Source organism: Podarcis vaucheri (genome assembly GCF_965113315.1).
Source record: "Podarcis vaucheri genome assembly, chromosome: 4".
NCBI classification, from domain to species: domain Eukaryota; kingdom Metazoa; phylum Chordata; class Lepidosauria; order Squamata; family Lacertidae; genus Podarcis; species Podarcis vaucheri.
In genome coordinates this window covers 73,969,341-73,984,989 of record NC_138762.1, presented here as the reverse complement: position 1 = coordinate 73,984,989, position 15,649 = coordinate 73,969,341, and the positions used below count along the sequence as shown (strand labels likewise).

The window sequence follows — 15,649 nt, the reverse complement described above, 5'->3', positions numbered from 1 at the left end:
TTCTATAGTATAAAATATCTCTGCACCTTGTCTGTGCAGAGGAGAGCCCATAGCCACCACTCTGAGGCTTTATTCTATTTTTTACAATCAAGTGATGTATATATTTTATGAAATAAAATAAATAGCTCAGTGCTATTCAAAGACATGATGCCTAGCAGGCAACAATACTTTGCAATGCTCACTAGCAACCACTCCATAAATTAAGACCACATTTGACTAGCTCCCCCCCCCCTTCCAGAGCTAAGGAACTTTTGGCCCTCCGGGTGTTTCCAAACTCCTGACTTTCATCATCCCCAGTCAGAATGGCCAGTACTCAGAGATGATGAGGTTGTAGTCTAGCCGCATCTGAAGGACAAATTCCCCATACCTATTTTTACTAAGACAGCACCTCTGATCTAAGCATGTGCAGTCTGTGTTATTATATTAGCTAGATGTAACCTGCCAGAAGAGGTTCAAACATCCTCACTTGAAGAGATGTCTGGCTTGTGTGAAGCATCCCTCACAGATCTATCACTACTAGGTTGTCTCAAAGGGTTGTGTCCAACTAAATGGAGTGGGTCAGTGTAGACTCACTGAAATAACTGACCCTAAGTTAGCCATGTCCATTCTATTCGATGGGTCTGTTGGCTACAACATATATAAGGCTGGCCTGCCCTCACAACATCCAGAGAGCAAACAATGGCTTATCATATGTATTGCATTTATATCTTGCATTTCCGACAACCAGCTGAAGATCGCGCACGTGGTTCTCTCCTCCCAAGTTTATCATCAGGCCAACATTTCAGGCTGCGCGTGTGAACTCTGGAGATAAGGGCGGATTTAAACCCGAGCCTCTGCGAAAGCCAACGGCGGGATCTCCCAGCCATCCCTTCCGCCACATGCGGACACAAGATGACCCCGTTGGCCTGCCCACCTCAGCCCTGCCAAACTCTCCGTTTAGCCAAATCTCTAGCCAAATCCGGGCCCCTTCCGCTGTGATCTGAGCAGCAGGCCTGCGATTCCACACACGGCTCCCTTCGCAGATGGAAGAAAGCCCAGCTGCGCCACACCCGAGCCGGCGGCTGCCCGCGGGTTTCCTATTACTTCGGGGCATGACTCAACGCTGGTGTCTTCTCCTGGCCACCGGGGTGGGCGTTGCTCTCCCTCGCCTCTCCTTCCATTGGCTGCCGGCGCTGGGAGCCCACTCCGCATTGGCCGCCCTTCTCCTCGGGGGCGGGTCTCCGAGCGAGCGCGGCTGCGAGTCCCCTTTTTGGCTGCGGGGCTGCAAGTTGCGGGCCGCTTGTTTTGCAGCTGAAGCGGAGAGGGCGAGGAAGGGAGCTCGCGGGAAACGGGGTCGCTCGCTCCATCCTCTGAGAGGAGGGGGGGAAACAAGGAAAGGACCCGAGCAGGGATTGGCAGCGCCGCGAAGTTGTCCTCAAGTCTCGGCGGGCAGCAGCAGCAGCTGTCGACGGCGGCGGGACCATGACGAGACTCGCCCTCCTGGTGCCTTTCGCCGCGCTGGTGCTGCTGGCGGGACGCGGCCGAGGTAAGGAGCGCTGCTCGGCCCCTTTCCCCCTCGCGCGCCTCTAGCCTTCGACGCGGGGCGCTGCCCGTCCCTCTCTCCCCCAGCTCGAACAAAGGCTCCGGGAGAGCGGCAGGAAAAGGGGAGCAGCAGCAGCCGCGCCCCGACGGGAGGCGCCGAAGGGACGCCCACCCCTGCCCGCCGCCTTTGTGCTGCCAGCCTCGAGGAGCGGGCGAAGGGAAGCCCGTCTGCACATCCTCGAGGACATCCTCTTCTTCGAAGGCTCGGCTTACCAAAAGAGTCTCCGGCTCAGATGCAGGGCTTTTTTTTCTGGGGGTACCCCTAAAATTTTTGTGGGTTTTTTGTCCTTTTGTCCATTTACCGCATTTATTTTCCCCGATCCGAACTATAAAATGGTGGTTTTCTGGAATCCAAATGAGACTACCCCTAAACATTTTTTTTCCAGAAAAAAAATCACTGCTCAAATGGATCCTAGAAGGATTTTTTTTTTGGGGGGGGGGAGTGGGAATCGCAACGGGGTGACAGGCGTTTGACCCAAATTGGGCTGTAAGCAAGTTGTTTTTGTTATGTATTTAGGGACACCCTGCCTTTTCCCCTGATAGGGACACAAGGCAGATAAAATAAGAACAACTGAAAACATAGTGGGCAATAATAATAATAATAATAATAATAATAATAATAATAACAACAACCCAATTAAACATTAGAGTCTGGGACACACTTCCGAGAAGAATATGCTGATGGTTTATCTTTAGGCCACATGGACAGGATCACACCCACAGGGATGCCATGTTGAATAAAATATAGGGGGGGGGGAGGTAAACCCTGCCCCGCCCAATCAATCACATGGTGGGGCACACCCACACTATTTGAATGGCAGTGCCCATCAACTTGGGGGGCCCTGGCCCCCTCAAGTATGGGGGCAGCCCATGGACATAGCCAAGGGTGGCCAGGGAGGGGCAGCTGCCCCCCCAAATTAATAGAAATAAAAATATATAGCTAACTGAGGTTCTCCCCGCCACGCAATAGGCCTGCTCCCCCCAACAAAGGTCTCTCTCCCCCCCAACAAAAATCCTGACTACACCTTGGCCCCTAGGAGTTGGCTCCTGTGGTACCCAGGTGTTGTCCTAATATTGTGGAATTATTCTCCCACTTCTCCCCTTAAGCTTGCTCTGAAAGGAGAGGGAATTCTGCCTACATCATGTCTACATTCAAAAGAGATGTCACTGTTAAGATCTTAGATAAGTATGTGTTTTCTGGCTTCACTTCCCTGTTAGACATGCCCACAGGTCTTTGTATGGAGCCTTTCCCCAGTTGTTTAAGGACCTGGTACTATAAACTTATGGGACGCGGGTGGCGCTGTGGGTAAAAGCCTCAGCGCCTAGGGCTTGCTGATCGTAAGGTCGGCGGTTCGAATCCCTGCGGCGGGGTGCGCTCCCGCTGCTCGGTCCAAGCGCCTGCCAACCTAGCAGTTCGAAAGCACCTCCGGGTGCAAGTAGATAAATAGGTACCGCTTACCAGCGGGAAGGTAAACGGCGTTCCGTGTGCTGCGCTGGCTCGCCAGATGCAGCTTTGTCACGCTGGCCACGTGACCCGGAAGTGTCTCCGGACAGCGCTGGCCCCCGGCCTATAGATGTGAGATGGGCGCACAAACCCCAGAGTCTGTCAAGACTGGCCAGTTCGGGCAGGGGTACCTTTACCTTTACCTTTACTATAAACTTGGTAGTGCCTATTCCGATGCAGAGCGAATGGTGCTGAGTAAGGTGGCTGGGTGGGAACTTAGGGTAAAGTGTGAACTGGAGGGTATTTGTGGAAATTCATTCTTCCTGTTGGCTGGTCGTGCCAGACTCTCGTTTATTTATTTGCCACTGAATTAACATCCTAAACAAATAGGAAGGTAGCCTTGAAATCTATTATACTTTTATGGAGTAGGCTTAACTGCAACCTAATATTCTTTGGACTTGTATATTTTCACTGGGGGAAAGGCAATATAGAGTGCAGCCCTATATAGGTTTACTTAGGGGGAAGTCTCACTGAGTTTAGGGGGCCTTTCTCCATAATAGGTGCATTTAGGATTGCAACCTATGTCTGCTTTTGGCTTAGCTATGTTGTTGTTGAATAGTGACAGGGGTACTGAAGGAGGATTTTCCATGGCTTTGGAATAACCATTCCACGAGTATAGAAAATGCAGTATTATTAGCAGACTATTAACATACAACGGGTCCAGTTAAGGCAGGCTTCCTCAACCTCAGCCCTCCAGATGTTTTGAGACTACAATTCCCATCATCCCTGACCACTGATCGTGCTAGCTAGGGATCATGGGAGTTGTAGGCCAAAAACATCTGGAGGGCTGAGGTTGGGGAAGCCTGAGTTATGGACTAACTGTGACTGCTAGTCACATTATTTGAGCTGACTTCTTTGGAAGATATTTATTATGAGGATGGGAATTGACCTTTATGTGATTCAATAATTGGGAGGGGGTGCACATGATGCTAGAATTCCATCCTCCTGTGACATCTGGGGACACCCTGCCCCCCGGAATCATCACAGTTTTTGGAAAAAACATGTGCACACCCATAGGTGAAGGATGTATTCAGCTGTTTTGGTCTTGTATGTGGTGGAGTAGATCTAATAGTGCTGTTTTAAGTATGACAATATATTCACACTTAAGTGGTAATCTTTGTCTGAAGCAGCCCTGATGTACTGGAAGAACAAAATTGTCTTCTCTACAGCATATTATTCTATCATCATTGTCATAATCATCATTATTTTTTAAAAACCATTTGTAACAGGACTTTCTTCCTTGGAGATCAGAGCATTGGTTATTGCTCAGGCTGCACATGATATTTTTCTTTCTTTTTATCTAAAGTAGTCTCTCAAGCTGCAATGCCCTGTGGGAGAGGGGGGAACATTTTAACCCTTTCCATTCTACTGCTTTTGCACATCTGCAAATTGTCTTAGAGCTGTGTTTAGCTTCATTTATTCTGTCCCCCCCCCATGAACTACAAGCAGCTATGTGTAGACAATAACATAGTTAGTGGTCTGCACTGGGAGTAGGGGGCTGTAGGGCGTCACGGCAGTGGAAGACAGGAGTGCCTGGCGTGCTCTGGTCCATGGCATCACGAAGAGTCGGACATGACTAAATGACTAAACAACAACAAAGGGTGTCACCGGGGTCTATAGGGCAGGACGGGAGCGTGGCATGGGAGCTGCTGTACCTGGGGGTAGGGCTGTGATTCTGTGCCTCAGGGGAGCTTGCAGGTAGCACAGTGGTTCCTGGGCATTTCGGGTGCTGCAGGGGGAGGTGGAACCACTTCCCATCCCTGAAATCAGTGACTGCCCTAAACAAACTCAGCAACTGTGGTCTGCCCCAGGCGCCGGAGGGGGTTGCTGCACCACACTGTGTGTGTGGAGGTGAAAAAGCATCAGAGAGCAAAGGGTTAAAATGTTCTATCACACGCCTCCTCCTCTTTGCATCATGTTCAGTTTGTCTCTTAGCCTTAGAACAACCCATTGAGTTAGGTTAGTCTAAAATATTCTACTGACTTGACCAAAAGCACCCCTTGAACATTGCAGCTGAGCAATGTTGAAGTTGAACGTATAACAAGTTGAGCAGTGCAGTTGTTTTGCTCTAATTGCATTAAGTTTAACCAGACAGGGAAATAGCTTTCCTTGAATGCCTTTCCATTTTGGAATTCTGGCCCAGATAAATTCCCATTTTAGGCAGCGCAGCTAGTGACACAACTTTTTGACTACAGCATAGTTCTCTGTGACAGGACCAAGTTTTAAAAATGCACTTACTTTTTGTTAGGAGAACATAGGGAATCCTTACTCTATTAGAGACCTTAAAAAAAGTTTAATACCATAGTTTATTATCCACCACCTAAACAAGTTTATTTGGACATAAATCTAGATTTCAATGATACCTGTTTCTGGGTAATATGCTTGGGATGGCTGCCTTGAACTTTACAGTCTTTCTCGGCCCAAACCATTCATCTTCCTGCTCCTAAAGTGAGCATTATAGTTTTCCAATAAACAATTTTAGAACTGACTTGCATACATGTAAGTACTGTACTTGGATCCAACTTCTGTGTGACATGTACCACTCTGAGCAAGCCACCTCACTGGAACTGTTATGACTGTTCACTTATGTTAGGCATATTAATCATTTCCTTACCAACTATCAAACAACAGAGTCCTACAGTAGCATGTAGGTTGGCAGGGAAGTAATCTGCACACATAACATTTTGCAATTAAATGTTTTCTCACTTCTCCTTGCAACAATGGGCAAGTATAAATTAATATTTGTCAGCTGGTAACCTGCCAGTGCATGTGCATGCTGTATAAGCACAGGCAAGATGCAGCACTTCCTCTGGATACTTAGAGAGACTTTTTGTGTTATTCATGAGACTACAGTATGACAAGTGAAACATGGGGGAATAGAGAGCAGCTGTTGTGCGAGTTGTCATAGATGGTTGTCTATTGCTTCTGTAGGCAAAATCCTCAATTAGGAGTGAGACCAAGCAATAAAATGCAATGATGAATGGGAGCAGTTAGGAACATAGAAAGCATGCCTTCTACTGTGTCAGAGCTCTAGTCCATCTATCTGTTGCCTATTCCTACACCAGTGGTGGGGAATTTTCTCAGCCCAAGGACTTCATACCCTCGTGACAGCCTTCTGGGGGCTGCATGCCAGCAGTGGCCAGGAGCAGAGGCAAAATGGCAGGGCAATGGAGATGACTCTTGTCTTCGTACAGTAGGGTGTATTCCAGCCACAAAATGCCTGGGTTTTGCGCACACTTCTCCATTCAGTCCAGCAAGAGGCATTGGTTCAAGGACTCATTTCAGCCAGGCAAAAGCACTTGAAATGGACAACAAGCATGGCTGCTGGGGGCCTGCCTGGGGAGAGTCCTGAGAGCTGGAGAGAGGCTTGGGGAGTTGCATTTAGTTCCCCAATCCATGGCCTACACTGACCCACAATGGCTCACCCAAGTTTTCAGGATGGGGACATTTCCAACCATGCCTGGAAGCTCTAAGGATTGAACTTGAAACCTTCTGCCTGCAGAGTTTGTTCTGCCACTGAGTTGTGGCCCCACGTCACAGAATTACTGTGTGAGCTGCTTGTCCTAGCAGAGATTGCCTTACCATTTAGCTATTGCCCACCTGGTTATGCATCAGGTTCCAGTTATGTTAGCAAGTGGGAATCTTACTGGTGCAGGGATGTTTAAAACAAGACAGCTTAGCGGAAATATTAGCATTATTGTATTTTATGTTTATTGTTCTGGGGATAAAAGAAGAGGAGCAGGGTATAAATATGTTAGTACTGAACTAGCCCACCTAGCAGTTCGAAAGCACGCCAAAGTGTAAGTAGATAAATAGGTACCACTCTGGCGGGAAGGTAAATGGCGTTTCCATGCACTGCTCTGGTTCGCCAGAAGCGGCTTAGCCATGCTGGCCACATGACCCGGAAGCTGTACGCCAGCTCCCTTGGCCAGTAAAGCAAGATGAGTGCCGCAACCCCAGAGTCGTTCACGACTGGACCTAACAGTCAGGGGTCCCTTTACCATTACCTTTTTACTGAACTGGCAACATGCAGTAATATGTATTGTAGGAAAAATCCTAAAAATACAGCAATTAAATTAATCCAGCCACCTGTCCATAGTACAGGTAAATGAAAGCATAAATGCAGGTATTGTAAGCTCACAAGGCAACAGCAGTGCATTAGCTGCTTTAGGTGTAGGGTCTTTCCCCTACAAAACTGCTGTCAAAAGAACAAAAAGGAGAAACAGCATCTTTGTTGGAAGACAAGCTGTTAGGCAATTCATTCCAGATGTTTGTTTTCCTCAACCCTTATTGAATAAACCTTGAACTTTTGCCAGCAGCTTTGTGTTTACTGGGTATGTTTATCCTGTGGATTGCAAATGGTCCACCTGCTCTCTCCTCATTCCTTTCCCCCACTTGTGCAAGGAATATAGCCCATTTCCAGGGGGGAAAGAAGCAATGGATGATGATGGCAGGTGAAAGAAAATAAAGAGAGAGGCATTCAGCACTGAACCTTACAGTCAGCAATGAGCACAAGCTTCGCATTAAGTGCTGTCTGCAGATATGCATTGGTGTTACCAGAATGAAACTGTATCACACTCCAGTGTGGGTAAGACTGCCATGTTAAAAGCCTGGGCATCATCTTAGGTGCTGTATCTTTCTGTGCATCTGGCTGAGGAGGGCACATAATGCAGCTGCCTTGGAGAAGCTAAGAAGCTCTGGATCTTGTCAGTACTTGGGAAACCTTGGCTTCCATGACGTCATGGAAGACAGGTGGCACTCACACAATGCAATAAGCATTGTAAAGATTAAAAAAAAACACCCAGTAAGATAGAATTGGAAACCTATTGCATTCTCAACTGATTGTAGTGATACAGTTACAGATTTGATTTAAAGATATTCTGTTGCCTTGTGAAATAGTTGGGCCTCCGTTCTCCTTCCATGACTGGAAGCGTCTTCCATTAACAGAAGTGAAACTATTGGATACATTCCTGTTAACTACAACATGGTGGTGTAGGTTTTCCTGAAAATAATTAGTGCAAATATGGATAATTTGTAGTGGAAAAATTGCTGATGTCCTAATACTGATCTAGTTAGCATGCCTGTTTTGCCCTTATTTGGTATACAAAGCCCAAAAGAGCTCCTTTGAAATGACCAAGTTTGCCTAATAATGCATCTGCAATTGGCATCCATTCTTTGTTACCAATTAACTCGAGAGATCTGTAGGGTAGCAACACAAGAATGGGCCTTCTCTGCAGTGGCTCCCCCATCTGTGGAATGCTCTCCCCAGGGAAGTTTGCCTGGCGCCTTCATTATACACTTTTAGGGGCCAGGCAAGAACGTTCCTTTTTAACCACGCCTTTGGTTGATTTGGACATCCTATGCCCTTTTAAAATGTGGAGGTTTTTTTTGGAAGGTGGGTTATTGGGTTGTTGATTTTATTTTGATTATATATTTTGTGGTTTTATATTCTGATTTTGTTCTGTGAACCACCCTGAGACCTTCGGGTATAGGGTGGTATATAAATTTAGTAAATAAATAAAACTTTTGCAATGGACATCTTTCTGCAGAAAATTTTGCACTCCCATCACTATTACTAAATTATTGGAGTATAAATATAGACTATGGGGAAATTGGAAAAAAAAACCTATAGGCTGAAGGTAGTCATTTGAGACAGCGTTATTCCCCTTCCATGCGAAAGTATGAGTCTCAGTGAGACGAGGGAAATCCCAAATCATGTTGTCAAGGTCTTGGCTGCAATCAATTTTGGGTAGTATTCCTACAGATGAATAAGTCAAATCAGTCTGGCATGCCTCATGGCCTTCATTTTTTTGTGGGAGGTGCAAGTGTTAATTTATGAAAGTTTAGCCTTGCATTAAAGTATCAGAAAAGTCTTAAGGATAGGATTCTTGAACAGCTAACTGTATTCCAAAAGAAGTACTGTGCTCTTAACCCAGTCACAACAGTGCATTTAGTAATGGTTCAGTGTTCAGTGCTCATGGTGCTATGCTTCTGATTTGCCACTGTGCGAACAGAATGCTAGATAAGGTGGACCTTGGTTATGTTCCAGTGGGGCTCTTACATTTTACACTATGTTATGTCAGAAGTTAGTTTATATAGGACTCAGTATACCTCCTCCTTTTGTGTCAACTGCATCAGCTGCCTGTATCTGTCTGTGTGCAATTCAAAGTGTTGGTTCTGACATATAAAAAGCCTTACATGGCTTTTCAAGACTAGGTGGTGCCTTTCTCCATAGAACCCTGCCTGAGAATTGATTTTCCATGGAAGGCCTTTTTGGTGGTGTCCTTTCCTCTTTTGGAGTACACTTCTCTGGGTGATCTGGGCTGCTCCCTTACTGCTTATGTCTAGCCAAGGCAGTTAAACATTCTTAGGAGGAAGGGAGATGTACAAACTTTTTAAAATAAGTTCATGGCTGACAGACTGTGGCATTGGCACTTCTAACTTTGGAAAAGCTAACCTAAGGCCCAGAAGGCTACTTGCTGTTCACAGTTCAAAGCAGTGATCCCCCCCCCAACACCACTCCCCACACAAAGAGACTCTTAAGTTGCGCAAACACATTAATTATCTGTCAGTGGTACTTACTGACCCTTTTAGCCACTTTTGCAAATTGCAATCTCTTTCCTAACACTGGCAACAGTCAACAGGAGTACAAGAAGCTGTCTTATACTGATTCAGATCATTGGTTCATCTAGTTCATATTGTCTGCTAGTTCATAAAAAATATTCCATATGGTATGTGTTACATTGCACATTTCTTTTTACCCTCCATCAAATAGCTGAATTTAAGACATTTCAAGAGACCAGCATTTCATTTCCCATTGAGCAACTCATGGAACTTCTACTTTCTTCTGGTATTGGGCAGTCGGGACCATGGCAGCCATTGTTTGACTTTAAACAAATGATTGTCATCTATATTTTGAGATGGAGAGCAGCCATTTATACTTAGATGTTACATTCACTTGGAAAGTACAGCATTCCTTTTGCATATATCTAATATAAAGTTTGTCTTACAGCTGAGCTAGTACCGTAAATATTCTTTACCTCTATTGTCTGGGGCTATAATTAAGATAATGGCTGTGTCCCCCACCATCATATCAGCTGAGCTAATGGTTACCTAGAGATGTGGCAGGAAAGGAGAAAGGGGTTAATGGACTATGCTGATTAATATGCTGATTAAAACAGGACAACCCCAAAATACCTGGGGTAAATTTTCACTGGCTAGTGTTACTGCCTTATTGGGAAAAGAAACTGATCATTGGAAGGGGGACACATTAAGTTAATCATGCTTCTCCCCCCCCAAAAAAAAGGTGCTTTTAGTACTGGTCGCTACACAAAAAAACAACATGAGGCCCCAATCTGGATCAGGCCAGTGTGGACAAGGGATTAAATGTTTCACCCCCACATTCACCGCCCCTCACCCTCTGCAGTAAAGTGAACTGCCAGCATGCCAAAGGGGGAATGATTTCTGGTAAAAAGGGGATATGTTTTCATGATCCCAACCCAGAAGGTGGTCTTGCATCACCTCTCCAGCCGGGAGAGGGTCGCGGGGGGCTGCTTTAGCCCCGCGCGTGCTCTCCCGGCTGGAGAGGTGACGTGTGGCTATGGCAGGAGCCTCTACAGCCCCGCGTCACCTCCCCAGCCGGGAGAGCGCGTGTGGGGCTAAAGAAGCCATAGCCCCGCAACCCTCTTCCGGCTGGAGCCTCTCCGCTGCGCCTTTCCGCTGCTCCCTGACCTGCTCTTTGGGGCTGGTGGTGGGCTTCCCCCCGCCAGCCCCAAAGAGCAGGTCGAAAGGAACCTGAAGCCTGGAGAGCGAGAGGGGTCAGTGCACACCGACCCCTCTCACTCTCCAGGCTTCCAAGGTAGCCGCCTGAATGCACCTTAAACGGCACCTTGTTTTAGAGCGGGAAAACAAGAGGGGGAAAGTTCTCCCCCTCTCTGTGCAGCGCCTCCTGCCGCTTCGCTGAAGGGGCGCTGAGCAGAGAGGGGGAGATTTTTTTTTCTTGTTCTCCCCCCTCTAAAACAAAGTGCGTCCTATTGTCCGGTGCGTCCTATGGTGCGAAAAATACGGTATGTGTGGAAAGTTAAGCATTTGCCCCAGCTGGGCTCCTCCTTTAAAAAAGGCCTGAAACGCAGTGATTCGAACTGCTGAAAGACACAGTAGAATGAAGTAACACAGATTAGTTTAGTGATTTGGTGGGTGGGAAGGAGCCTAGTGTAGACCCAAAAGCAGCTGGCAGCATGGTAACTTGTTAAAAACAGGGAAAGTGAAGTAGCAGAGGCATGGGATTTCAGATTCATAGGAAAGCATGTAGATACAGTTGCGGTTGTATTACTTGAATCTATGAAAAAGCTTTGTCTCCTAAGCTTGGCAATTCCTAACTTAAAGCTATTCGGACAGTACATTTTTGATCCCTTGCATCTTAAAAAGGGCTTTGAGATAACTTTTTCCTTGGACAGAAAATTAGTACAACAGCAGCTTTTTAGCTTGGAGCAGTGTGCTGATAGAAGCAGTCTGTGTGGTGTACACTTTCTTGAATCTGCAGTGCAGCGTTGACTCTTCCCAACTTCATGGTATGTTGCTGCAGAGCTAATTATAAAGGGCTGCTTGGCAGCGCGTGTAAACATCCTGCCAGGGTTTTTGCCTCATCGGGTAGCCCACAGATTTCTGCGTAGCACGAGATGACTCATGCTGTTGCAAGCTGTCAGTTATTCTCATATGAGTCATGCTTGTATGCCAGTCCCTCTGCTTTAAAGGTGTCCAAATGTCCAGATCTCTCTATTGAGCTGTTTTTCAGAGGTGATATGGCAAAAGCATTCCAGTCTGTTGCTCATTAGCGGGGAGGGTGTCCCCCACTTCATCATTCTGAAATCCCATACCCAGTGGTTTTGGTGTGCCTCTGTTACTAAATGGATTGTAGATGACAAATGAAACTCGGAGAAAATCGCAACAATAAAAATGATCAAAATGCAAGGGGGCAGGAGGGAGAGGTTAAATATTACCCCCCCCCCAGTCATTTGAAATGGCCGTTTGCTTTTGTTTATTGAAAAGGTGGCACAATGTTTTCATTGGTGTTGATCTCATTGGGCTGGATCCTGACTCTTCTCCATAGGTGTAAGGGATCCTTCTGTGAACACAACTATCCTTCTGATTTTTAGAAGTTCTTTCAATTTTTTAAGAAAAGTTGGGAACCATGTTATTTTTAATTGAATGGTGTTGAGCTGTTTAGTCACACTTTATAGTCGTTTAGCAAGCTATATCTGCCAATATCAGAACAGAACTTTCATCCCACCCAGCACTTTCTTTCCTGATAAATCTCTATTGGTAACCGGACAGGAAATAAGTTACCGTATGTGTTTTTAAACATTAGTTTTGAGTTGGAGGAGAAAACCCACCAAAAACAAGGCACCTTATCAACATGCTAATGGTTTTTCACACATACCTGCACCCTAATTGACTGTCTATGGCTGAAAATAAAAATTGATAATGTGTTAATCCAACCACTGTACTGATTCCTGCTGCTTTCATCAGCAGGCCTTTATATTATTATATTTAATGGATTTATTAACTACCATTCAGAACACAATATTTTTGGACACCCGCTTACAGCCATTTAAAACAATGGTTTAAAACAATCACTATCATAATAACAGCAATAAAAAACATTAATATGTCACAGCCAGCGATATCCATATAAGGCTAGAACAGAAGCTGCTGCCTTTTGGATCATCTCATTATTAGACTCCATTTCATTTTCCTTATGCGTGGTGGAATTGAACACTGGAAGTAGTAGTTGCTGTAGGGTGGGGCAGGTCCAGCATGAATGCAGTCATGCACTTATCCATGGATTAGTTTTGGGTGCAGGATTGATAGACAACTTGCCCAGAAGTCATGTAGGGTGGTCACTTTTGTTGTTGTTGTTTAGTCGTTTAGTCGTGTCCGACTCTTCGTGACCCCATGGACCAGAGCACGCCAGGCACTCCTGTCTTCCACTGCCTTCCACAGTTTGGTCAAACTCATGCTGGTAGCTTTGAGAACACTGTCCAACCATCTCGTCCTCTGCCGTCCCCTTCTCCTTGTGCCCTCCATCTTTCCCAACATCAGGGTCTTTTCCAGGGAGTCTTCTCTTCTCATGAGGTGGCCAAAGTACTGGAGCCTCAGCTTCAGGATCTGTCCTTCCAGTGAGCTCTCAGGGCTGATTTCCTTAAGAATGGATAGGTTTGATCTTCTTGCAGTCCATGGGACTCGCAAGAGTTTCCTCCAGCACCATAATTCAAAAGCATCAATTCTTCGGCGACCAGCCTTCTTTATGGAGGGTGGTCACATGTATCCTTTAAACACTGAGATCAGGGCTTTGGGGAAAACACAATCCCTGAGGAGGTACAAGAAGACTGATGGCATCCTGTCTTAGACAAAATTGTGATCACTCAGGCAGGTACAAAGCGTTAGCACCTGCTGTTCCAGCTTTGCAGGGTGATGTTGAGGGAGCATATCTATTGGGCTGCTATTGAGAACCTTCTGAAAACCCATAGTTCTACCCAAGGGAAATAGACAAGTTTGGGGGTACAAGGGTACTGTTGACAGATGCCGAGGGATATGTGTTTGGCAAGCTTGTAATGCCTCTTCAATCATGTTAAGAAATGGAAGAATGGAAAAGTTAATTGGACAAGCTCTTGTGTTTTGTTATAATCGCCCTGCAGTGACCATTTTTTCCTTAGACTGTTCTTTTGCATGTGGCAGAGCCTGCCAACCTTGGATTCATTTGCAGCCTGAAGATACTGTCACGGGCAACACACACCACAACTAAGCACACATTGCAGCCAGTTCTTCTGGCTACAACAAAATGCTTCTTTCAAGCTTAATTTCAGTGGAAGGGGACGGGGGGGGGCAACGAAAGCTGCTATGGGCACATATGTATACACAGATGCTACATTGGTGACCCCTTGTGTGTGACATAGGGCATATCTATGCAACTAGATATAAACAATCTTAAGGAAACGGACTGAGGAGTCATCTAGTTTAGTGTTCTGTTTCTAGTGGGTGCTTCCAAGAAGCTTACAAGCAGGATATGAAAGGAAACCAGTACCTGGCATTTAGAGGTAAACTGCCTCTGGACACCGTCTTGGCCAATAGCCCTTTATAGGTCTACACCATAGGGAAGACTCTTTATTACCATTGGTTTCGTATATCACAAGCTTTGCAGTTTTGTTTTTGGGTTTACCATACAATTTATTGGCTGTCCTTCAGCACATCTGGCAAGATTAAACTGCCAGATATATTGGTGCTAACAAGGAAGGAGAAGATGAGAATTTGTATTCTGGTTCAGATACTTCAGGTGGTGCAGAATGTGGTGGCCAGACTGCTGATGGGGGCATGTGGTTGACAACATGAAAAACCATTTGTATAACACCCACAGTGGCTGCTACCAAGACAGGTTTACGGTCTATGCATTATCAAGCCCCGAACAACTTAGGCCCATGTTAGGACTATCTGAAGCCTTGTATCCCAGCCAAATCACTAAGACCATCTGCAGGACCACCACTGGTTGTTCCCCAAGTGGGTGAGGTTAATCTAACAGTGACAGGAAACTGAGCCTGTGTAATGCTTTTCCAACAGAGACCTAGCAGTCACCTTTTGTTTTAACCTTTAAACATGCGCTGGAAAAAGTTCTATGTCACCAAGTTTGTGCAAGCAATTAAGAAGCTATTGATGATCTCTGATTTTAAATATTTGTTGTTTTTATTCTATGTATGTATGGCGGCTATGGGACGTGGGTAGTGCTGTGGTCTAAATCACAGAGCCTAGGGCCCGCAACGGGGTGAGCTCCTATTGCTCGGTCCCAGCTCCTGCCAACCTAGCAGTTCGAAAGCACGTCAAAGTGCAAGTAGATAAATAGGTACCACTCTGGCAGGAAGGTAAAACGGCGTTTCCGTGTGCTGCTCTGGTTCACCAGAAGTGGCTTAGTCATGCTGGCCACATGACTCGGAAGCTGTCTGCAGACAAACGCCGGCTCCCTTGGCCAGTAAAGCGAGATGAATGCCGTAACCCCAGAGTCTTCCGCTACTGGACTTATTTTTTCCTTTGACTAGAGGCATACAAATATATTTATAAATAAGCAAATATTTTAATTTTACAGGACAAGATTTTGACTTGGCAGATGCATTTGGCGGTAAGTTAACTACAACCTAATGAAGTAAACTTAAGAATATTTAATGGGTTTTATAGTAACCATGATATTGTGATGTAGATTTTAGTCTAAATCAGATCTTAACCCTGTCTTAGCTTCAGATGCATCATGCTGCATTATCTCAGTTTGATGAATCAAGAGGGATAATCCTGATTTATCGAGCCCAATAATTTTAAACAAGGTGGATAATGTAGAATTGAGGGTAGGAGGGGGAGGAAATGTTAAATTACTTTAATGTAAAAATCTGCGGTGCCATGAGATTGAGCTGTGATTAACATACCAGCACAGCACAGCATTATATATTCAAGAGAGCTGGAAAACTAATTACCAGGGTGTACACTGGATTCAGATGAATTTGAGGCTGAACCAAATCTTATGGT

The 15,649-nt window shown here is 45.7% G+C and overlaps 1 protein-coding gene across 2 annotated transcripts in view; it reads left to right on the top strand.

Moving 5' to 3' along the window:
- Positions 1-1,224: 1,224 nt before the first annotated feature.
- The window catches only part of CD99 (CD99 molecule (Xg blood group)), a 32,023-nt gene continuing 17,598 nt past the window's right edge, over positions 1,225-15,649 (top strand). Inside the window, exons 1-2 of one of the 2 annotated variants that reach the window (XM_082220174.1) lie at positions 1,225-1,525; positions 15,219-15,251. In XM_082220174.1, the coding sequence (XP_082076300.1) occupies positions 1,462-1,525; positions 15,219-15,251 (97 nt within the window). In that variant the 5' untranslated portion in view covers positions 1,225-1,461. The remainder of the gene's footprint in view (positions 1,526-15,218; positions 15,252-15,649) is intronic. The other variant, XM_082220175.1, reaches the window with a different exon arrangement.